Consider the following 21,059-nt stretch of genomic DNA (forward strand, 5'->3'; position numbering starts at 1 on the left):
TAGTAGCACCTACAGAGTGGATGAACTGATTACCAGTCAATTAACCTTTGAGGGGGAAAGTCAGGGATGCTTTGCCCCACAGGCACATACTTGGTACTCTCTAAATCAGTCTTTGAAAAAAGAGCACCCTGAGTACACTCAGAAAATATACATGTTCCAATGAGTTTAAGGAAACATGTTATTAGTATGTAGAGATTAAATATGAGACACAGCTCAAACATGTTCAATAGTTCTGAAGAATGGAAAAGTTCAGCAGAAATAGCATGACTCCGCATATTACGGCAATGATAAAAGTTGCCTCTACTGACATTCTTCTTCCTTATACGGAATAAAGATACAGGAACCTCGTATTTGATCAGGCAATCCTACACTGTAAGTATCAATCACAGTGACTGGCAATTCCAACAGCACATTTTTGCACTACAAATATGTGTGTCTGTAATTATGCATATATGCAAAGGGTTTGCTGGAACCTGTTTCCTCAAAGAAAATTTCTCTTTAAATTGAAAGTCAATTTATCACAGTAAATAACCGTTCTTAGGAACCCTTTCCCTCACACTTTACCTTATCCATGTGGTTAACTTTCCTTATTGCAGCTAAGATTTTAATAATATTGGTATACACTTTCCCAACTGCATAAACAAAGAGAGAAGCTTTTAGGAACACCCAACAGTTGTGTGGAACTCTCCATGTGATTCAGAGGATCCAAGGCAAAGCAAGATGTTTGACACAATGAGAATCACCTCATCAAAGCTTTCAGAAAGCCCAGCCTCAAGCAGGGGGCTAAATGGGCCTCCGGTGATCCTCCAATTAGCAAGTGGTGAAGCTCCTGTTAGAACTCAGAGCTCAGTGACCATCTTCCCTGCAGGTGTGCATTTCTTCAGTGGGTTGCTAACTCCTGGTGGAGTCGCTCTGTCAGCTGAGGTACCTGTGGAGGTATCTACCTGTGGAGTCAGGCAGGTCTTCAGATTGCAGCTATGTGTGGGGGATGCTGACTCAGGCAGCAGTGGCGAGCTGTCTACTTCCGGAACATCAGAGATGTTGGTGCTGCCAGCTCAGACAGGGCTTGACACGATTGTTGTGATTGCCCATGATATCAAGTAACATGTAGACAGGTATTGACTCCTACACTTACTACTAAGCATCTTAGGAGACTGAATTCCCTCCCCTCTAAATTATTTGCTTGAGGAAGCTAAAGAATCTCTGTTTGTAACAATTTACTGTGTAACAATTTAAGTTCAGTAACTTTGTCCAGGTCTTAGCAGGAAAGAACATGATTTTCTAACAAGATTAGTTTAATACACTGAGTGCATATTTTATAATGAATAAAGGGTAATTTAGAGAAGGGGTCCCCAACCCCTGGGCTGTGGACCAGTACCGGTCTGTAGCCTGTTAGCAACGAGGCCATGAGTTGGATAATTATTTCATTATATATTACAGTGTAGTAAAAATAATAAGATGACAACATTGGATTTATATCCTGCCCTTCACTCTGAATCTCAGAGTGGCTCTCCCACAACAGACACCCTGTGAGGTGGGTGGATCTGAGAGAGCTCTCCCAGAAGCTACCCTTTCAAGGACAACTCCTGCAATAGCTATGGCTAACCCAAGGCCATTCCAGCAGCTGTAAGTGGAGGAGAGGGAAATCAAACTCGGTTCTCCCAGATAAGGGTCTGCACACTTAACCACAGCACCAAAATAAAGTGCACAATTGTATCATCCCAAAACCATGCCCCCCCCATCCCCCGCTGGTCCGTGGAAAAATTGTCTTCCACAAAACTGGTCCCTGGTGCCAAAAAGGTTCGGGACCATTGATTTAGAGAATGCAATCACATTTTAGGTTCCTTAAGATTGGTTTGAAAATGCCTGTAGTTCAATAGACATGTAGCAAGCTGACTATCTGAAGGAACTCAATCTCACACCTTTCAATCTAAATAAGATCTATATAAGATTGACAAATTATGCAGGCTTTGCCCAAGACATGTATTTGCAAGTTTCTATTTGTTTTTAAAAGCACATGTAAATATGACAACTGGAATTACATGGCAGGATCTCTTCCCATGGCAAAGTAAAGCAATTTTAAATGGATTTAAATAGCTCCTTTACAACACACCCAAGGCAATCTAAAAGAGGGATCTACAAGCTCAGGAGCAGGGATTCTTAACCTGGGGTCCATGGATGGGCTTCAGGGGGTCTGTGAACCAGGTGCAAAAAAATTTTTTTTCTCTGATTTCCTTCCTGTTACGTACAATCATCATCACATTGTTATATTTTTGTGGGATGGTGTGGTCCATAGCTTTCATCAGAGTTTTGAAAGGGTCCATTACACTAAAAGCATTAAGAACCACTGCTCTAGAGAATTGCAAGAAGTAAGGATTACTGTCTATCCTGGTATTATATCTCAAATAGGATCTCCTTAATGTCACTGAAGTCCAGATTGGTTCATAGTTTTAACTGAAAAGAGAGGAAATGTTGCATTTGTACACTCTACTTAAGCATCCAAGAATATTCCCCTTGAACTTATACATTTTAAACCCAGTTATGCAAATCAGATGGTACATAAATCTACCAAACAAAATTAATACTGAATTTCACTCACAGAGTATTGAAATGTAGCAATAATTTCCCACATTTTGGTACTAAGCTTTAAAAACAAGATGTATAGTACAAAGGTGGGATGTGTAAGGGTGGGGTGGGAAATTGTTGCAATTTTGAATGAACTTTCAAATAATATATTTCCTGATAAGATTTATAATATCTGGGCAATAGCCAAGGGTCTGCTTTCTACTATGCCAACATAAACTGTTTCTCTGTAAATATGGCTGAGAGCAAAGAAAACAATTTATATAATTTGAACACAAATGTAGTGTTCTCTAGAGTCACAAATCTGTTCCATGTTGCACTAAGTACGACTAGACTACAAAGGACACGATACAATTTACTGCAACTCTTCTCAATTTCTACCTATAGTATTCCTCTGGTTTCAAACCAATGAAGAATGTGATGTTAAATGATCATTAGCTTACTGAAGTGCAATTTCAAATGGTGTTCATCTGCCAATGAGCCTGAAGAAGTTCTGAATGTTGCCTTTTTAATGGTCACTTAAGGATCAGAAGGTTTATTTTATTTTCTTAACTCCTTTGTTGACCTCAGGAAGGGTTTTTTTTCCTTCAAGATCTTATTCAATAACAGAGTGAAGGCTTGCTCCAGGATAGAAACTGGGTATATTTATATACAGAGAGGATTGCCTTCCTTGATATGTAAGGCTTATTTAATTTCTTCAGAGTTATTTTAGAGAAACCCATAACCTACTTAAACCTTAATGGAAGATTCACTTAAAATGGATAATCATTATCATGTATCATTGGGGTTACAGCCTAAATTAAGATTGCTGCAGCACTTCCATTATGAACCCTTGCTTTCCAGAAGGGCCACCACTCAACTGAAGATAATTCTATTGCAAAATATAATCTGGCAAACAGAGTTCTCAGAGTGAGCTTTCAAGAGGTTTTAAGTGAAGGACATAAGGTCAAGGGCAACTTAAAACTCCCCCCAATTAAATAAATCCTAATTAAGCACATTACATCATTTTGCAAGTGTATTATTTATTTTCTTAAAAGAAAAAAGGAAGATATTTACTTGCAAAGGCAGGGTTTAAACAGCTGGAATAGAGGACACAGAGATTAGAGTTATCTAGCTCTCCCTAGGTAAAAAATAATAGCCACCGCAAAAAAATAAACTGTACTTGAATTATGGAATACACAGAAATATACTTAGGCACGATACACCAACGATTGATAATCTCAAGGAACATAAGGCTAATAATATTGTCAATACTATGCATGGTTTCTTGGGAACATAAAATGCCCATTTCCTGCCAAAATTATACTTTTAAAATAATACAGAGAGCATGTCAGATAGATACACTGAAAATCCTCCAATTCAACACTGAAGAGTATTTGAAGATACATGAACTGAACAAAACTGCATTTTAAAATATCAGAGCTTCCAAGTATTTATGGAAAACACAAAGTATTAGGCTGAGTGCTGGAGAGCAGCTTGTTATGTATGTCTAACTTATGTCAGAGTACATTTGTTTTAATCTAAAAAACTTATCCCTGAGCACAATGAATTAAAAGGCCACAATACTCATCACATTTGGATCTTCTCCAAAATTATGTTGCACTGTACAGGAATTAATTTGTATGCACTATGCTTATTCTGGCTGGAGAGATAAACTTCTCAATAAAAACTAATGAACTAAAGGCAGCCAAACAGACTGGAACAACAAAGCCAAGGAAGGTGTGAACTTCCTATCCATGTTTTATAGGGTGTTAACCATTGCAAGTTACGAATGACCATTTTCAGCAGATATGCAGGTCAATTGTTTTACTGGCAGCTGGAGAAAGTTTCTCTCTTCCCCACCCCATCCCCTTGACCTGCAGAGATACTGACAATATTCTCCTTCAGTTGCAGGAACAAATCCAGAATAATCAAAAACCACCTATCATCCTTTGAGACAGATGGACTGTAGGAAGTGCTTTATCAAATCAGGAGAGAAGAACAGAATATACATCCCAGTTTACAAGGAGACCAGCACAACACTATGGGGAAACATTTTCATTTTATACCTACTATGTAGAGTTGCCAGCTCTAGGTTAGGAAATTCCTGGAGATTTTGTGAAGTCTGAGGAGAGCAGTGTTTGGGGAGGAGAGAGGCCTCAGCATGGTGTATAATGCCAAAGAGGTCACTCTCCAAAGTTGCCATTTTCTCCAGGGGGACAGATGTCTGCAGTTATAATTCTGAGTGATCTTCAGGTCCCATCTGGAGGGTGGCAACTCTACCACTATGGAAAATGTTTATAATATACTTTTGCATTAAGAAGGATAATAAAAATCAAGATACAAATCACATAGAAAATTATGAGGAAAGGCTTTTTGATATGGGATAACTGTAGTCACTAGTATGTGACTCCAAGCTTTGATTTAAAATAGGCAATGATCACTGAATTTGCACAGCACGCTTGTGGACTGATATGTGGTGTCCCATTTGTGCATTCAAGATTCTACCAAGTAGAAGACAGACTACTAGGATGGCATCATACAAACAAAAATTAATAATCAGAATAAAATATAATTTAAAAAAAAAGAAAAATGCTAATATATATATATATATATATATATATATATATATATATATATATATATATATATATATGTCAGGAAGCATTATGAACAAAGATCAAAATCATAAACTAAAAACTGACACTAAGTGGTACCATTTGTGCACATAACTAGAACGTAGATAAACACTTCTTCACCAAAAGGGGAGTTTTCAGACGGTTTGAAACTCTCTGAGGGATATTTTGCCAGCGCATCAGGCAATCTCCAAGTACAAACTAGATCACACAATTACACACTGAGGGGAGAACTGGATTCTAGGGGTCAGCAGAGGTACCCAAGACTCTCAGACCAGAGGGCTAGCTGTGGGGTTGAGATGCATCAGTATAGAGGGGTGTGAGTCCTGGAAGATAGCCAGTGTGAAAGGGTCTGTGAGGGAGAATACTGACACCAGTCAGGAGTTCACTATGTGTGGGTGGAAGAGTGATTGAAGTTTGTTATTTATATGATTTGGCACTGCCTAAGTTAGGGTAAAACATCTGAAGAAACAGCATTCTGAGTGCCCAGAAGGCACAGACAGCCTGTGTGAAGTAGAGTCTAGTGGGACTCTGAAACCTGCCTGGTTTATTGTTTATTTTAAAGATATTCTGCCAAAGTCTTGTTATATTTTTTACCTCAGCCTGAAAAAGTCTCTACTCTCTGTAATTTTTTTATTCTGCCAACTAGCTGCCAACTGATTTGCCTTTTAATATTGAACAGTTATAATCAATATTATTTCATCCCCCTCTTTGCCTGTTGTTACCTAATAAGTATTTTGTGGTTGTTAACGTTAAAACCGTCTAGTTCTGGCCGGATTTCTGTGAGCCTTACTGAGGGAAGGTGACTGGGGAGAAATTTAAAGTGGTCGCCTTCCCAAGTAAAGCCTCTGACTGGGTTCCTCACACATGTGATGTTCCCTCTTCCCCTGATCCTCAAAGAGGCATATCATATCTTCGCATTCTAACAGTGGTCTCCTTAATCATATCTGTCCAATCCACTGGGACCAACATGGAAACAACTACACATACCAAATTTACAAATGTCATTGATGTTATTTTTTTTCTTCTTATCATGGGGTTCTCTAGTGTCCGCAATGATTATGGTACATAATTTAAATCAATTTAAATATAAATTACTTTGCTGTAATGCTATATTTCTAAATTGATAAGAATATGAAATGCAATATAATTTCCTATCACTGGTGCACAAATGGTCATTAACTTCCTTTTGACTTGAGGTGTAAAACTATTATTGAATTTACAGAGAATGGAACTCATTATGCTGGTTTAGTTTCCAGACAGCAAAATCTCCAAGGATCAGTTTTTCAAATGTTAAATACAAAACAAGATTCTACCTCTACCACTACTACCCCGCCAAAACATAAAAGAGTATTCCATATTTTATACAGTTGAGGAATGATTGGTAGATTACAGTCACAGCTAGATTTTAAGTCATCTAAGTATTTTTAAAGTCTGCAATTAAAATTTTAAATTTAGTATGACACTTTGTTATAAAGTAGAGTTCATTACTTCTCATAGCTTCTGCAACAACTAATTGACCACAAGAAAGAGAACCACAAATTAAACATCCGAAAACAGATATGTGTATTAAATAACCAGGATTAATGTATTATGTTTACTAAACTTTGTTTGAGAATGCTCCCTTATCATTATTACTGTCTGAATGGCTGTAGTTCTACAGCTTTCTTTGGGAGTGAGCCCCATTGAAATCCATGGAACTTGTTTCTCCAGTGCCCAATCCAGAAAACACATACTTGTTCTGTAGAACTACTGGATTTCTGCATAGGTAAACTGGAAATAAAACATGATGGAGTAGTCTGAACACCTATCTATAGCAAACTGTCTTGCTTTCAGCATTACTGTCTTTTAATTGGTAAAGTAACATAGAAACATCTTTAGAGTGTACCAGGGCTTGTTTTGTAGAAAAAGCCCAGCAGGAACTCATTTGCATATTAGGCCACACCCCTGACACCAGGCCAGCCGGAACTGCGTTCCTGTGCATTCCTGCTCAAAAAAAAAAAAAGCCCTGGGGTGTACAATAAACAGAAAGAGAATTTCAATGACGACATGGGTGGAATTAAAAAAAGCATCTCCGCTAGTTCAACATGTTCAAGTGAGCTTTGGACCTGTAGTTCTTGAGCTATAGTACCTTATACTATATGATCACACAGGTATAACCTAGATCAAGGCCTGTTTCTGAATTAATAAGTTTATCATAATCATTATTTTCCCTCAAATCTGTCTGACAAGAACTTAATGCTAGTTTTCTTACCATCAGGAGATGCTCCATTTTTAATGGAAATAACATACAAATCCAACGCAACAGATCTTTTTTAAAAATCTAAAGAAAAACTTTATTTTTATTTTTTCAAGAATTCAAGCCATACATTGAAGAAACTGCAGTTCCTTTGAATATATTACTACAACAACAACAACAACAAATTTTATTTGTATCCCGCCCTCCCCGCCGGAGCAGGCCCAGGGCGGCTAACAACATAGTTCAGGGTTAAACTATACAAATGAACAAAATTACATTAAACATTATAAGCATTTAATTAAAATCTGGTTAAGTTTTAAAATTAAGTTGATTAATTTTTAAAAGTGCTAATGCTATGTTTACTTTTTCTGATGGCGGTTTCCTTCGCAATTTCCATTTTCATCAGCGAAAGCCAGTCTGAAGAGGAAGGTCTTGCAGGCCCTGCGGAACTGTTCTAGGTCCCGCAGGGCCCGCATTTCCTCTGGAAGTTGGTTCCATAGGCTCGGGGCTATAGAGGAGAAAGCCCGGTTACGGGTGCTTTGCAACTTCACCTCTCTCGGTCCGGGGATAGTCAGCAAGTTTTTCCCGGCTGACCTCAGTGCTCTCTGGGGTTCATATGGGGAGAGACGGTCCCTAAGGTAGACAGGTCCTCGACCATATAGGGCTTTAAAGGTAATGACCAGCACTTTGTAACGAACCCGGTATGTAACTGGCAGCCAGTGCAGTTCGCGCAGCCCAGGCTGTATGTGCTCCCATTTAGGGAGTCCCAGCAACAGTCTAGCCGCTGCGTTCTGCACCAGCTGCAGCTTCCGGGTTCGGTACAGAGGCAGCCCCATGTAGAGGGCATTACAGTAATCCAGTCTCGAGGTGACCATTGCATGAAGCACCATTGCCAGATCTTGGCGCTCTAGGAAGGGAGCCAACTGCTTTGCCCGCCTTAGATGGAAAAAGGCTGACTTGGCAGTGGCTGCAATCTGGGCCTCCATTGATAATGCAGGCTCCAGTAAAACTCCCAGGCTCTTAACGCGGTGCGCCGCTTTCAACGGCGCCCCGTCGAAGACCGGGAGAGGTATTTTCCCTCCCTGAGCGCCCCGACCCAGACAAAGGACTTCTGTCTTCGCTGGATTCAGTTTCAGCCCGCTCTTCCTTACTGGGGTTTTTGTGCTATAGGTTTGTTAAACCACACCCAACAAATTTAAACAAACACAATTCCATGCACTGAATCACAAACTCTAAAAGAGTAACAATTACTGCAAAGTACTTTATTCTCACATTCAGATCACAAAGCAAGTTCATGGAATCTGAGTGAGAACAACATTCTGTTTTACCAAGATGGGTACCCTAAAACACAGCTGTTGTTTAAACAACAAACTCATCTGGTCCCTCCACAGTAGCCATATGCAGATGTGCACAGCAAAGAACAAAATTTTTATGAGAAATTTTGCTTATAGGCTTCAAAATTGTTTCCAAATTGTTTCTAGCTTTGAGTTGAATGCCAAACCATTAGGGTTACCAAGTCCAATTAAAGAAAAATCTGGGGAATTTGGGGGTGGAGCCAGGAGACTTTGGGGGTGGAGCCAGGAGACATTGGGGGTGGAGCCAGGAACAAGGATGTGACAAGCATAATTGAACAAGGGAGTTCTGGCCATCACATTTAAAGGGACAGCATGCCTTTTTAAATGCCTTTCTTCCATAGGAAATAATTAAGGATAGGGGCACCATCTTTTGGGGCTCATAGAATTGGACCCCCTGGTCCAATCTTTTTGAAACTTGGGGGGTATTTTGGGGAGAGGCACTAGCTGGTGCCTCTACCTCAAAAAATAGCCCCCCCAGAGCCCCCAATACCCATGGATCAATTCCCTATTATTCTCTATGGGAATCGTTCTCCATAGGGAATAATAGAGTGCCTAGTAGACATTTCCTCCCCCCCCCACGCTTTCTAAAGGGGGGGTGGGCCTCCATACCAGGGAATTCCCCCCTCCCTGCCCCCTCCCTCTCTCTCTCACACACACACACACACAAACAAACACTTACCACTTGGTCTTCTTCCAGCAGAATTTGCCGGCTGTGAAAACGAAAGTAACGCTGCACAGGAAAAGAAAGGGAGGGGCCGTTCCTGTTTCCTGTGCAGTCTTAAAGGGCCGTTCCTGTTTCCTGTGCAGTCTTAAAAACCGATCCCAAGCTGTAAAACATGATGCCTGCAGGTATGTTCTCTCTCCCCCGCCCCCAGACTTTTTAAGAGCGCGGGAGGAGGCTGAAAATTTGGGAGTCCCCAGCCAGGGTGGGAGGGTTGGGAAGCCTACAAACCATGGAGTGTATACATGACATGAAGTTTTCATATTATACAATGTATAAAAATACATCAAAATAATTCCTGTATATACATAGTAAAATAGAGGTATATATTTTCAAGTATATATTTATTTTTAAATGTAATAAACTACATTTTTCCCCAGTGATTCCAAGATTCCCAGAAATTTTACTTCTCTAAATGAGTGAGTTCACTTGACCCCTCCTTTCTTTCTGCTTTCATGAACTGTGATTGCCTCCCTTACTTCCTGTTTAGAGGAAAGTCACAGGTTGCCATTACAGTAAAACCCATTTATTATTTATTTATTTATTACTTTGCATTTATATCCCGCCCTCTCCGCAAGCGGACTCAGGGCGGCTTACAGTATCATAAAAACAATCATTCCATAAAACATATAAAACCATAATACATTTATCAGTTTAAAACTATTACGCTATCTCGATCCAGTCTGGCGGTATTGGGTTCTGACTATGACCACCAGCTTCTGTAGGATGTCCGGTGGCAGCTCATTTTCAGTCAACCAGAAATGCCTGTCTAAACAGTTCGGTCTTACAGGCCCTGCGGAACGCCGACAGATCCCGCAGGGCCCTTATAGCTTCTGGGAGGGTGTTCCAGAGTTCTGGTGCTGCCACCGAGAAGGCCCTAGATCTTGTTGCACATAGCCTGGCTTCTTTTGGCCAGGGGCAGACAGCAGATTTTTTGTCCCTGATCGCAGTGCTCTCTGGGGGATATATGGGGAAAGGCGGTCCCGTAGATAGGCAGGTCCCTGATCATAAAGGGCTTTAAAGGTTAATACCAACACCTTGAAGCGAACTCGGAACACAACAGGCAACCAGTGCAGCTCTCTCAGCACTGGCTGAATGTGCCCCCGTCGTGGTAGCCCCATTAACAGCCGTGCCGCAGCGTTCTGCACTAGTTGTAGTCTCCGGGTTAGCGTCAGGGGTAGCCCCATGTAGAGAGCATTACAGTGATCTATTCTTGAGGTGACCATAGCATGGATTACCGTCGCTAGGTCGCTGCGGTCCAGGTAAGGGGCCAGCTGCCGTGCTTGCCGAAGATGGAAAAAGGCAGATCTAACAGTGGCTGCCACCTGAGCCTCCATTGTAAGGGAGGACTCAAGGAGCACGCCTAAGCTCTTGACCTTGGGGACCGGTATTAGTGGCACCCCGTCAAGGGCCGGCAGCTGGATCTCTCTCCCCGGACCGCCCCGACCCAGGTAGAGAACCTCCGTCTTCGTCGGATTCAATTTCAGCCGACTCAGTCTGAGCCAAGAGGCCACGGCTTGTAATGCCAGGTCTAGATTTTCCAGGGTACAGTCAGACTGGCCACCCATCATTAGGTAGAGCTGGGTGTCATCCGCATATTGATGGCAACCCAGTCCCTACCTCCTGACAATCTGGGCAAGGGGGCGCATATAGATATTAAATAACATCGGGGATAGGACCGCTCCCTGCGGCACCCCGCAACTAAGGGAGTGCCTCTGGGATGCTTCCTCCCCTATCACCACCCTTTGTCCCCGATCTTGGAGAAAGGAAGTCAGCCACTGCAAGGCAGATCCCTGTATCCCCACATCGGTGAGGCGGTCAGTCAGTAGCTGGTGGTCAACCGTGTCAAAAGCGGCTGACAGATCTAATAACAGCAGCACTGCAGAACCGCCCTGATCCAGATGTCGCATAAGATCATCCATGAGGGCGACCAGAACTGTCTCCGTCCCGTGACCTGGCCGAAAGCCGGACTGGAATGGATCCATATGCTATGGTTTGTGCTTGCTCTCCAAACTAGAATGGAAAATCACTGCTGGCAACTCTGATTTGGGGAGCAAGCACAAATCACAGTTTATAAGTCAGAATGCAACAACATACTATCATTTGTCCCTAAATAGGAACTGCAGTGCACTAGGGGAAGAACATCACATACATCAATATCCAAATCCTACCCTATTGAAAAATTTCTATGAAAGCAAAATGCTGAACCCTATTACATTAGCCCCCATTACACCGTCTGCATTGATAAATTTTACTGCTGTTGTACAGCATCCTGCCAGTTACAGTAATCAGCCATCTTAATTCACTCTCCTTAAAATCATTAAAACCTTAATCTAATCTAAAACTTATAGCTACGATTGATCCAGCAATCACTTTATGTTTATTATTTCTACAGGAAGTGTACAACACAAACAGCAGAGTTTAAAAAAAACCCAAATAAGTATATGCCATTTCATCTGGTCAAAGAGGCTTTATTGCAGGACTAATAGAATACTGAAAAATATCGCCTCTGTAAGACCTCATTATCTTGATAGCACACATTGCTATCATTTTATCTTTATGTTAGCAAGATGATGAAAGGAATGTGTTTAAAATGCCACAGCCCAACACTGCAGTACAAAGTCAAGTTAGGGTTCCATTAACAACAAATGGACCAATGCTCTAGTTTCTTTACCAACACTACCGCAAGTTTATTGGTGTTCATTAAACAGCTACAACTGACTGATTTCCAAAACATAACTGCAGTGGTATACCCTCAGACCATCCAAACTAGACTACTTATATCCTACCATAGGCATATTTCTTTTCAAGTATTTGTTAACGTGAGTACATATAATTAAACTTTTATATGTTCCATTTGCTTTTGAATATATCTGCAAGCACTGTATGCAAATGACAGCACTAATTGCACCTAAGGGGGAGAGAGAGGGGGAAGATATTAAAGACTCACCCCTTAATGTATTCCTCACTACCCACACACATGCATCCAATGTTCAAAACATATCTAACCACCAGAACAACACTCCAAAAAGGAATAGCAAGCAATCTTGGTAACATATATCCTATGTATTTTAATTCTATACCTTGAGCAAAATATCTTTTAAAAAATGAAATAAGCCATCTGGTACAACTGAAGGACAGGGAGAGTGTTACAATCAGAGAAGCCAAACATCTTTTCAAAAACAAGACCTACACATTTGTTAGCTGAAACCAGAAACCCTGTTATTTATCTGATGAACATTAACAAGAACAAAGTTTGAAGAACAAAATGTCGGCAAATATTCCTTGTTGCACTTAAGCAATTTTTCCACAGTTTTAAACTACTTGTCATTCAACATATTCTCAACCTGCAGAATCAAAAGCTTACTGTACTCACCTGATTTTCTTGCCTTCATAGCAAGAACAGCAGCCAGTTCTCTCTGCACCTAATGCACCAAGAAGATAAAGCATTACAGTTGCCCTGATGGTCAGGATTTATTATGCAAACTTCAAAAGGAAACCATCTGCTCTCTTTCTGAGGTTACAGGAATCAGCATCATCTGCAATCTGGGACCCCAGATCCCACAGTCATGTACTTAATTTAAAAATCTCAGTGACATTCTATCTTCATTTTTCTTAAAAATCCTGATGGTCCAACCATAGTTATGATCAATGGCATAAAGGCCACTGGAGGATTTACTTAGACAAAAATGGACTAAAGCAATAAGCAACTGATAAAAATATCATATGGCATGTTAAAATCTGTTCATAAAAGATAAAGATAGTCCCCTGTGCAAGCACCAATCGTTTCCGACTCTGAGGTGATGTTGCTTTCACAATGTTTTCACAGCAGACTTTTTACGGGGTGGTTTGCCATTGCCTTCCCTAGTCATCTACACTTTCCCCCCAGGTAGCTGGGTACTCATTTTACCGACCTTGGAAGGATGGAAGGCTGAGTCAATCTGAGCCGGCTACCTGAAACCAGCTTCTGCTGGGATCGAACTCAGGTCGTGAGCAGAGAGTTCAGACTGCAGTACTGCAGCTTTACCACTTTGTGCCACAGGGCTCTGAAAATCTGTTCATAGGAACATGTATTTCCCCCAGAAATGTTTTAAGTAGAGACAACAGTTATTAAAAACAATTTATAACATGAGAAAATAATTTTCTTATCAACTGTAACAAGTAATCGTGCACATGACCAATTAAATCTTATTTACTTAATAAATTTCAATCTAACTATTCTTCCACAGTAAAATTTGAGACAATCTGCATGGGATGCCTAATCTTCCAGGTGCTGACCAGACTCAACTGGCTTAACTTCACGATGGCTAATGTATCATGCACTTTCATACCATACCCTGTGATCCAAATACCAAAAGGCAATCCCTATAATGACCTCACCATTCTCAGTACACAGTCACCGATGCTAGTCACACCTTAGCCCCTTTAAAGCAGTGCCTGTCTGCAACACAGGATGTGGATCCCCGGAGCTCCTTTACGGAGTCTAAGGTCAGCATGGGCAATGAAAGGAACGTGCAACAATTGGTTCTACAGCCCAATAAGGTATGCATCACAGTTTGTCCTTATGGCAGGAAGACCCCATACTGGAGAAGTAAACTTTTAGTTAAATCTCATCTCTGTGAACTTCTTCATCTGAACTATCACAAAATTTACTTGATTACCATCGAATCTCTTAATGATCAGTCTCAAATGCAGAGGATTCTGCTTACCTTTCAATCCTACAACATTCCTTCACTAATTTTGAGGCGAAAGAATTACTTACGGTCAAAGGGGGTTTTCCCTGTGCAATCCTTTATTAACTCTCAAACTAATGATCTGCTGCCTAACCTGTCCGCAAGGGACAGTTCACGAAGTAATCCTCATCTTTTGAAGAAGGCATCATCTTCAGCGGCAAAATATAAGGCTTCGATGTGTTTTAAGGTATCTAGAGCATGCTCTGGTCAGTCCCAATCAAACCCCAAGTTGGATAATGAGTCATCAGTGCAGCCCTCTATGGATGTGATGCACAGTCCCCTTAATGTTTCAATAGAAGATGACCTTCTGTAGTCATTTGGGAGCCTTCCAGAAAAAGAACAACAGGCGATCCTCATAAGTCTTGAATGTACTAAGCGGCAGCTGCAAAGGTCTTTAGAGCCGGGGAAATCAGTTCCTTCAATCAACCTGGATCCTGCAGGCAACCCCCTGTCCCCTTGTCCCCCATCGGCTGACTTAATTGATCTGATTATGGAACCCTCTCTAACTGGCTCAAGAGCACCCCAACATAACGGCTGTATTTTCACTGATGACGCCAGGGTGCTAGAAAGGATATCCACTATCAATTCACTACCAGCTAGGGAAGCCACAAGGAATATCCACATTGTCTCCTGAAACACAGCTGGGTGGAAGAGTAAAGTGAATGACTCAGATTTTGTGGACTCTTTGAAATCCTTTGATTGTGTCTTCCTTCAGGAAATATGGGCGGAAGGCAGGTTTAGACTGATGGATTTTCAAGTTTTTAATCTCCCTGCTTATAGAACTCATTCTAAAGGTCTCAGTAAAGCAGGCCTGGCTGCTTTGGTGAAATCCAACTTACCGTATTTTTCGCACCATAAGGTGCTCCGGAGGATAGGACGCACCTTCCTCCTGGGGGGCGATCCGCTGCCTCTTCCTCCGATCCGGCGCTTCCCCCGCGCCTGCTTGCCTGGCTCCATCTTCTTCAGGCAAGCGCTGGGATCGCTCCACGTGGCCCCAGCGCTTCGCAAGCGCCGGCTGCGGAGGGGGCAGCGTGCTTCCTCCTTGCCTGTGTGCCTGGTTTCAGCTGTGATGTTTAAAGCAAGCGCTGGGATCGGAGGGGGGAGGGAGCGATCCCAGCGCTTGCTTTAAACATCACAGCTGAAGGCATGCACACAGGCAAGTAGGAAGCATGCTGCCCTCTCCACAGCCGGCGCTCGCAAAGCGCTGCGTTTGCAGAGGGGGCGGGTGCTTCCTACTTCCCTGTGTGCCTGCCTTCAGCTGTGATGTTTAAAGCAAGCGCTGGGCTCGCTCCCTCCCCCCTCCGATCCCAGCACAGCGTGCTTTCTCCTTGCCCGTGTGCCTGCCTTCAGCTGCAATGTTTAAAGCAAGCGCTGGGATCGCTCCCTCCCCCCTCCGATCCCAGCGCTTGCTTTAAACATCACAGCTGAAGCCAGGCACACAGGCAAGGAGGAAGCACACTGCCCCCTCTGCAGCCGGCGCTTGCGAAGCGCTGGGGCCATGTGGAGCGATCCCAGCGCTTGCCTGAAGAAGATGGAGCCAGGCAGGCAGGCATGGGGGAAGTGCCAGATCGGAGGAAGAGGCAGATCGCCCCCTCGCCCCCCAAAGGTACATACCTTCAGACCATAAGACGCACACACTTTCCCCCCCACTTTTTTTTGGGGGGGGGAGTGCGTCTTATGGTCCGAAAAATATGGTACCATTTAAGGTGGTCCTCTTGGATCCTTGCCCACCATTTGCCCAGGCTTTATTGCAGCACTGACTCTAATCATGATTAATGTTTATTTAGCTCCTTTTAATGGAGAGCTGGAGTTTGATACTGTCTGGGAGAAATTTTCTGATTATGTGATGTCTTTGTCTAGGAAATTCCATATTGCTCAGCTCATGATTTTTGGTGATTTTAATGCTCGGATAGGCAGTAATAATCAGAAATGGATCTCTCATTTTGGCTCTGAAATGGTTGAATCCCTTCTACTACAATTATGTTTGCCCCGTTGTTCTAAAGATACTTTAACCAATAAGGCAGGTCTTAGATTAATTGAATTCTGCATAGCACACAATGCTATAATATTTAATGATCTTTCCAAATTTCCGGCTGCAACTGATTTTACTTTTTTTTCCATACGGGGTTGCAGTGTGATAGATTTTTGTTTGGGTTCACCCAACCTTCTGTCATCTATCAATAATTTTTACATTGATTCGTGCAAGGAAAGTGACCACTTGCCCCTACTTCTATCCTTAAGATTGGATCTGGAGGTTAATATGGTATCATCTTCCCAATCTTTGAAGGTCTCTGAGAATGTTCTAAAAAAAAAAATCAAGTGGTTCCCGGCCCTAGAAAGGACGTTTTCTTCCCTCTTTGGCTCTGAAGCACTGTGCAGATTAAGGGATTCAATCATAAATTCCAATTCAGATCATACAATCCTTTTAGGATTCTCATTATTAATCGATTACTGTAGTGCTAAAGCTAAACCTGTGATCTTGCCTAGGTCAAGTTTCTCTAGCTGGTTCGATACAGATTGTTTAGCTTGGAAACAAGAACTGAGAGCACAATTTAACGAGGCCTGTCACTCCAAAGACCCAACAAAAATTAAGTCCTATATTGCTTGTAAAACAGCTTTTCTGGAGCTTATTACATCCAAAAAGAAAGTTTTCTTTCAGAATAAATGGGACCAACTTTACCACTCGATAAAATCTAATGATAATAAGGCTTTCTGGAGAATCATTTTGGGTAATCTAAAAAACAATTCTGTTACTGACCCAAATATTTCTGCGCAAACATGGGTTGATTTCTTCTCTAACATTTTTGCTGCTCCATGTGTACCCCTCCTATCTTAGCAAACCCCACAGTTACTGATATGCTGGTCTGGCCTCCAATAACTCTAGAGGAAATCAGTGATTTATTGAAGGATTTAAAAGCGGGTAAAGCACCAGGCCCTGATGGCCTTCCCGCTGAGGTATTCACAAAGTTTGCCGATTGGTGGCTCTTGCCCCTTACAAAATTGTTCTCTTTCATTGATCTGCATGGCCCCATCCCAGACTCTTGGCTTGATTCTATATTTTTTTCAATTTACAAAAAGGGGGGGGGGGGTGGAGTTACCAGAAAATTTCCGCCCCAATAGTTTATTATCTATAGTGGGCAAATTGTACGCCAAACATTTAGAACTCCGATTAACTGACTGGATGCGCCTAGTCAACATCATAGGTCCTGAATAAATTGGCTTCTCCAAAAGCAAATCTGCTATGGACTATTGCTGCACTCTTGCCTTCCTTGCTGAAAAATATATGCATACCGGGACAAAAAAAATTATATGCTGCCTTCATCGACTTGAAGGGCGCATTTGAGTCAATAGATAGAGCCCAACTATGGATTAAGCTAGGTTACCTGGGAATGGGCCCTCGTCTGCTGTTTCTCTTGAGGAAACTTCATTCTAATACTTTCTGCAAAGTGAAATTTTCTTCTAGTGGAGACTTGACTAGCAAAATCCCAGTGTTAAAGGGGGTTAAACAAGTTTGCATGCTGGCCCCGCATCTTTTAAATTTATTTTTAACTGACCTGGTACAAGTTTTGAACCTTATTAATGATTATCCGCCTAAACTAGCAGGCCGAGCGGTCCCTTTATTACTTTATGCCGATGATACTACCATCCTCTCTTGCACAAGTGTGTGCCTGCAAAGGTATTTGAATGCCTTCTATGACTACTGTAATTGTAATTCACTCTCTATCAATTATGCCAAATCTAAAGTAGTTGTCTATTCAAATTGCTGGTGCCCACAGAGATGGTTTATTGGTAATTCAACAACTGGGCAAACAAAAAATTTTAAATACTTGGGGATCACTTTTAATCACAAGTTAAGCTGGGTTTCACATCGTAACAACACCTTCAACTTGGCTAAATGTTCGGCTGCTCAAATTAAACAGTTTTTCTTGGCAAGGGACAACCAATTAATTCCAGCAGCAATTAAGGTGTTCAAAGCTAAAACGCTAGCCCAAATTCTCTATGGTATCCCTATATGGAACTCAGCATTTACCAGGAAAGTGGAGGGCATTCAAGCCTCATTCTTTAGACAAATTCTTGGTATGCCAAAATGTGTGTCCTACTTTGCTCTATGCTCTGAAGTGGGTCAGTCTTTGGTGGAGACAAAAGCCTGGATTGCAGTGTTTAAATTCTGGCTCAAAATTCACTTTAGAACAGATCCTAATAGACTTCTTGATTGTATGAAAAGACACCCATATATTTCAACCTGGACAGCAGTGCTTATGTCCAAACTTAACCAGTTGGGGATAGAGGTTGACGATTTTTTTACTTCTGATGAGTCATATATCTTCAGATGTATTAAACTGAGACTATGCGTTGGAGGACACAAAACTACGGCCAACAGACCCTTATATTTGTTCCCCAGCTTCCTTAGGTCTTTATGCTTTCTGCGGCAAAATGCCCCATTATCTATCAGACTTAACCATTCCAAGACATTGCAGGGCATTTATGTTGGCTAGACTAAATGCGTTTCCCTCCAAAGTTTTATAAGGGAGATATCATCGAGTCCCTTTACACGACAGACTCTGTTCCTGTGGAGCGAATATTCCTGACTCAATTCAGCATATATTGCTTGATTGTTCCTTTTACCATAAGCTCCGTAAAGATTTATTTTGCAAGCTTTCTTTCTCCCCAGATTTGTCTATTCTGCCACCCTGTTATTATTTATTGAACGATACCAAGGGGGAGGTTAGCAAGGCTATGGCAAAATTTTTGGCTGACAACCTTAAATTTAAATTTGACCATTTATGAATGCATCTGTAAACTCAGTTTCATTTTGATTTTATCTCCAATGTTTAAATGTTTATATTCTGTGTATTTTTTATTTGCAACTGTTATGTCATTAAAGGTTTGGTATGGCTAGTCACACTTATTTTTCAGTTCGGTGAGTTATTATCCAAGTGTTCCATTTGGGGCTATTTTAAGAAGTGCTGACAAAGCATGGATAACATCCCATAATTTAAAGTATTGTTTTTCCTGTCAAACAACAATCCAGAAGAAGAAATATTACTATCAAGTGAATAAAATATTTGTGTATAACCAGATTCTCTCTCTCTCGCTCACACACACACTTTTTTAAAAAAAAAACCCTTTACTAATCAAGATTGTATACAAATATACATTCCTTCTTTGTTTAAAATCCCTCACAGCTCAAAACAGGATAGCTATTCCTCTATTAACAAGGCAACAGATCAACAGTCCTGTTTCCCCAGTGAATAAAATTGAAGGTGTAAGCAGCCTGTCCACCAAAGGGGCTAGAATTCTCATGCATCCTCTCTGCCTTTCACCCATAGATTTCATGTTTCTTGTAGGAGGGAGGGTTTTTCTGTCTGCATGTCACTGTGATCATCAGCAGATCAGCAGGAAAATGAACACACTCAAAGCTTCTGACTCAGATATAAAAATTGGCCTTTTCCTCTGGTTACTTGTTTCATTTAATCTGTGAGTATGTTATGACAGGTTTAATGTTCCCCCTAAGGAAGCTTAATGAATTGTTCCTCAACACACTTACACTTCCAGGAAGATCTTCAAAGAATGCAGCAGAACAGCTCTAACCCCTGTACTCTCCTTCCCAGAACATATCATGAGAGGTAAATTCTAGCTATTTGCTGCCATTCTTGGAGAAATATTCATGCCGTGTAAAGAGAGGTTATGATACAACAGGCCTCTCTCATTCAGACAAAGAAAACAAGGTTTAGCAAAAAAAACAAAAAAAACAATCCCCCCAAGCATTCTCAAGAACTCCTACCTCTCAAAAAAAAACCCTCTAGTTTAATGCAAAATTTCCCTTTCACTTAACTAGAAACAATATATCACAGAGCCAGCTTTTGCTTTTTGAGACAGTTTTAAACTGCGCTGTATTAGAATGTTCTAAATTAGGGAATGGTCTAAAATCTGCATAGTTAGAAATGACATAGAATCTCAACCTGCAACAGTTTCTACTATGTCTAGTAAAACACACACAAAAACACCCCTTTCAAGAAATACATTTTACAGCTCAAAATTTTAACGTACTATACCAGAAAGTAAAATTTACATACTAAGATTACTGAAATCCCCAAGACACTCAATACTGTCATGTAACAATGAGTTTTCAGTCAGTCAAGTCAAGTTTAATACAGTCAGAGACCCATCCAAAAAAAATGAAAGAGGGGGGGAAAATAAGTAACAAATGGTGTTAGAAAAATCAAGGTATTCAATTGAGTTTTCAGTCATGCCATTTCCTTAAAAATACCCTCTTAATTAATTTTAGATCCAGGACTGAAACCCACTTGGAACAGAGGAAAAGATCAGATGTCATGGGTACAAGATTAGAACTCAGATGGTTACAGCACAATTAAAAGAGCAGTTCTAGAAGACAGGCTATTGACAGATTCAGCAGAAACCAGTCAATTTACATATTGGTAATATTTCAGGGTGGCTCCTGCATAAAAAGGTAAAGGTAGTCCCCTGTGCAATCACAGAGTCACTACTGACCCATGGGGTGATATCACATCATGACGTTTTCTTGGCAGACTTTTTGCAGGGTGATTTGCATTGCCTTCCCCATACCACAAGCCAAATAGTTCTGACATTAAATACCAAAAGATTAACAGTGAGCATGCATGTGAGAATGTATGTGGTCACCCTGAGAAATTTAGGCAACTTTTGCAAATGTTGCAACCACTTAATCTCAAGGTCTGTTGTATATAATCCACAGGTCACCTCTGAGCCAAAGTTCTCAAAAACATGTATCAGACAAGAGGCATGAATTAAAAAAACATAATTCAGGTTTCA

General features: G+C 41.1%; 1 protein-coding gene across 1 annotated transcript in view; it reads right to left on the bottom strand.

Annotated features, from left to right (window-relative positions):
- Nucleotides 1-21,059, bottom strand: part of RAPGEF5 (Rap guanine nucleotide exchange factor 5) — a 193,273-nt gene that overhangs the window by 123,314 nt on the left and 48,900 nt on the right. The window contains exon 7 of the mRNA XM_060248650.1: nucleotides 12,890-12,938. Within this exon, the coding sequence (XP_060104633.1) occupies nucleotides 12,890-12,938 (49 nt within the window). The remainder of the gene's footprint in view (nucleotides 1-12,889; nucleotides 12,939-21,059) is intronic.

This window comes from Heteronotia binoei, chromosome 10, assembly GCF_032191835.1.
Source record: "Heteronotia binoei isolate CCM8104 ecotype False Entrance Well chromosome 10, APGP_CSIRO_Hbin_v1, whole genome shotgun sequence".
Classification (NCBI taxonomy): Eukaryota; Metazoa; Chordata; class Lepidosauria; order Squamata; family Gekkonidae; genus Heteronotia; species Heteronotia binoei.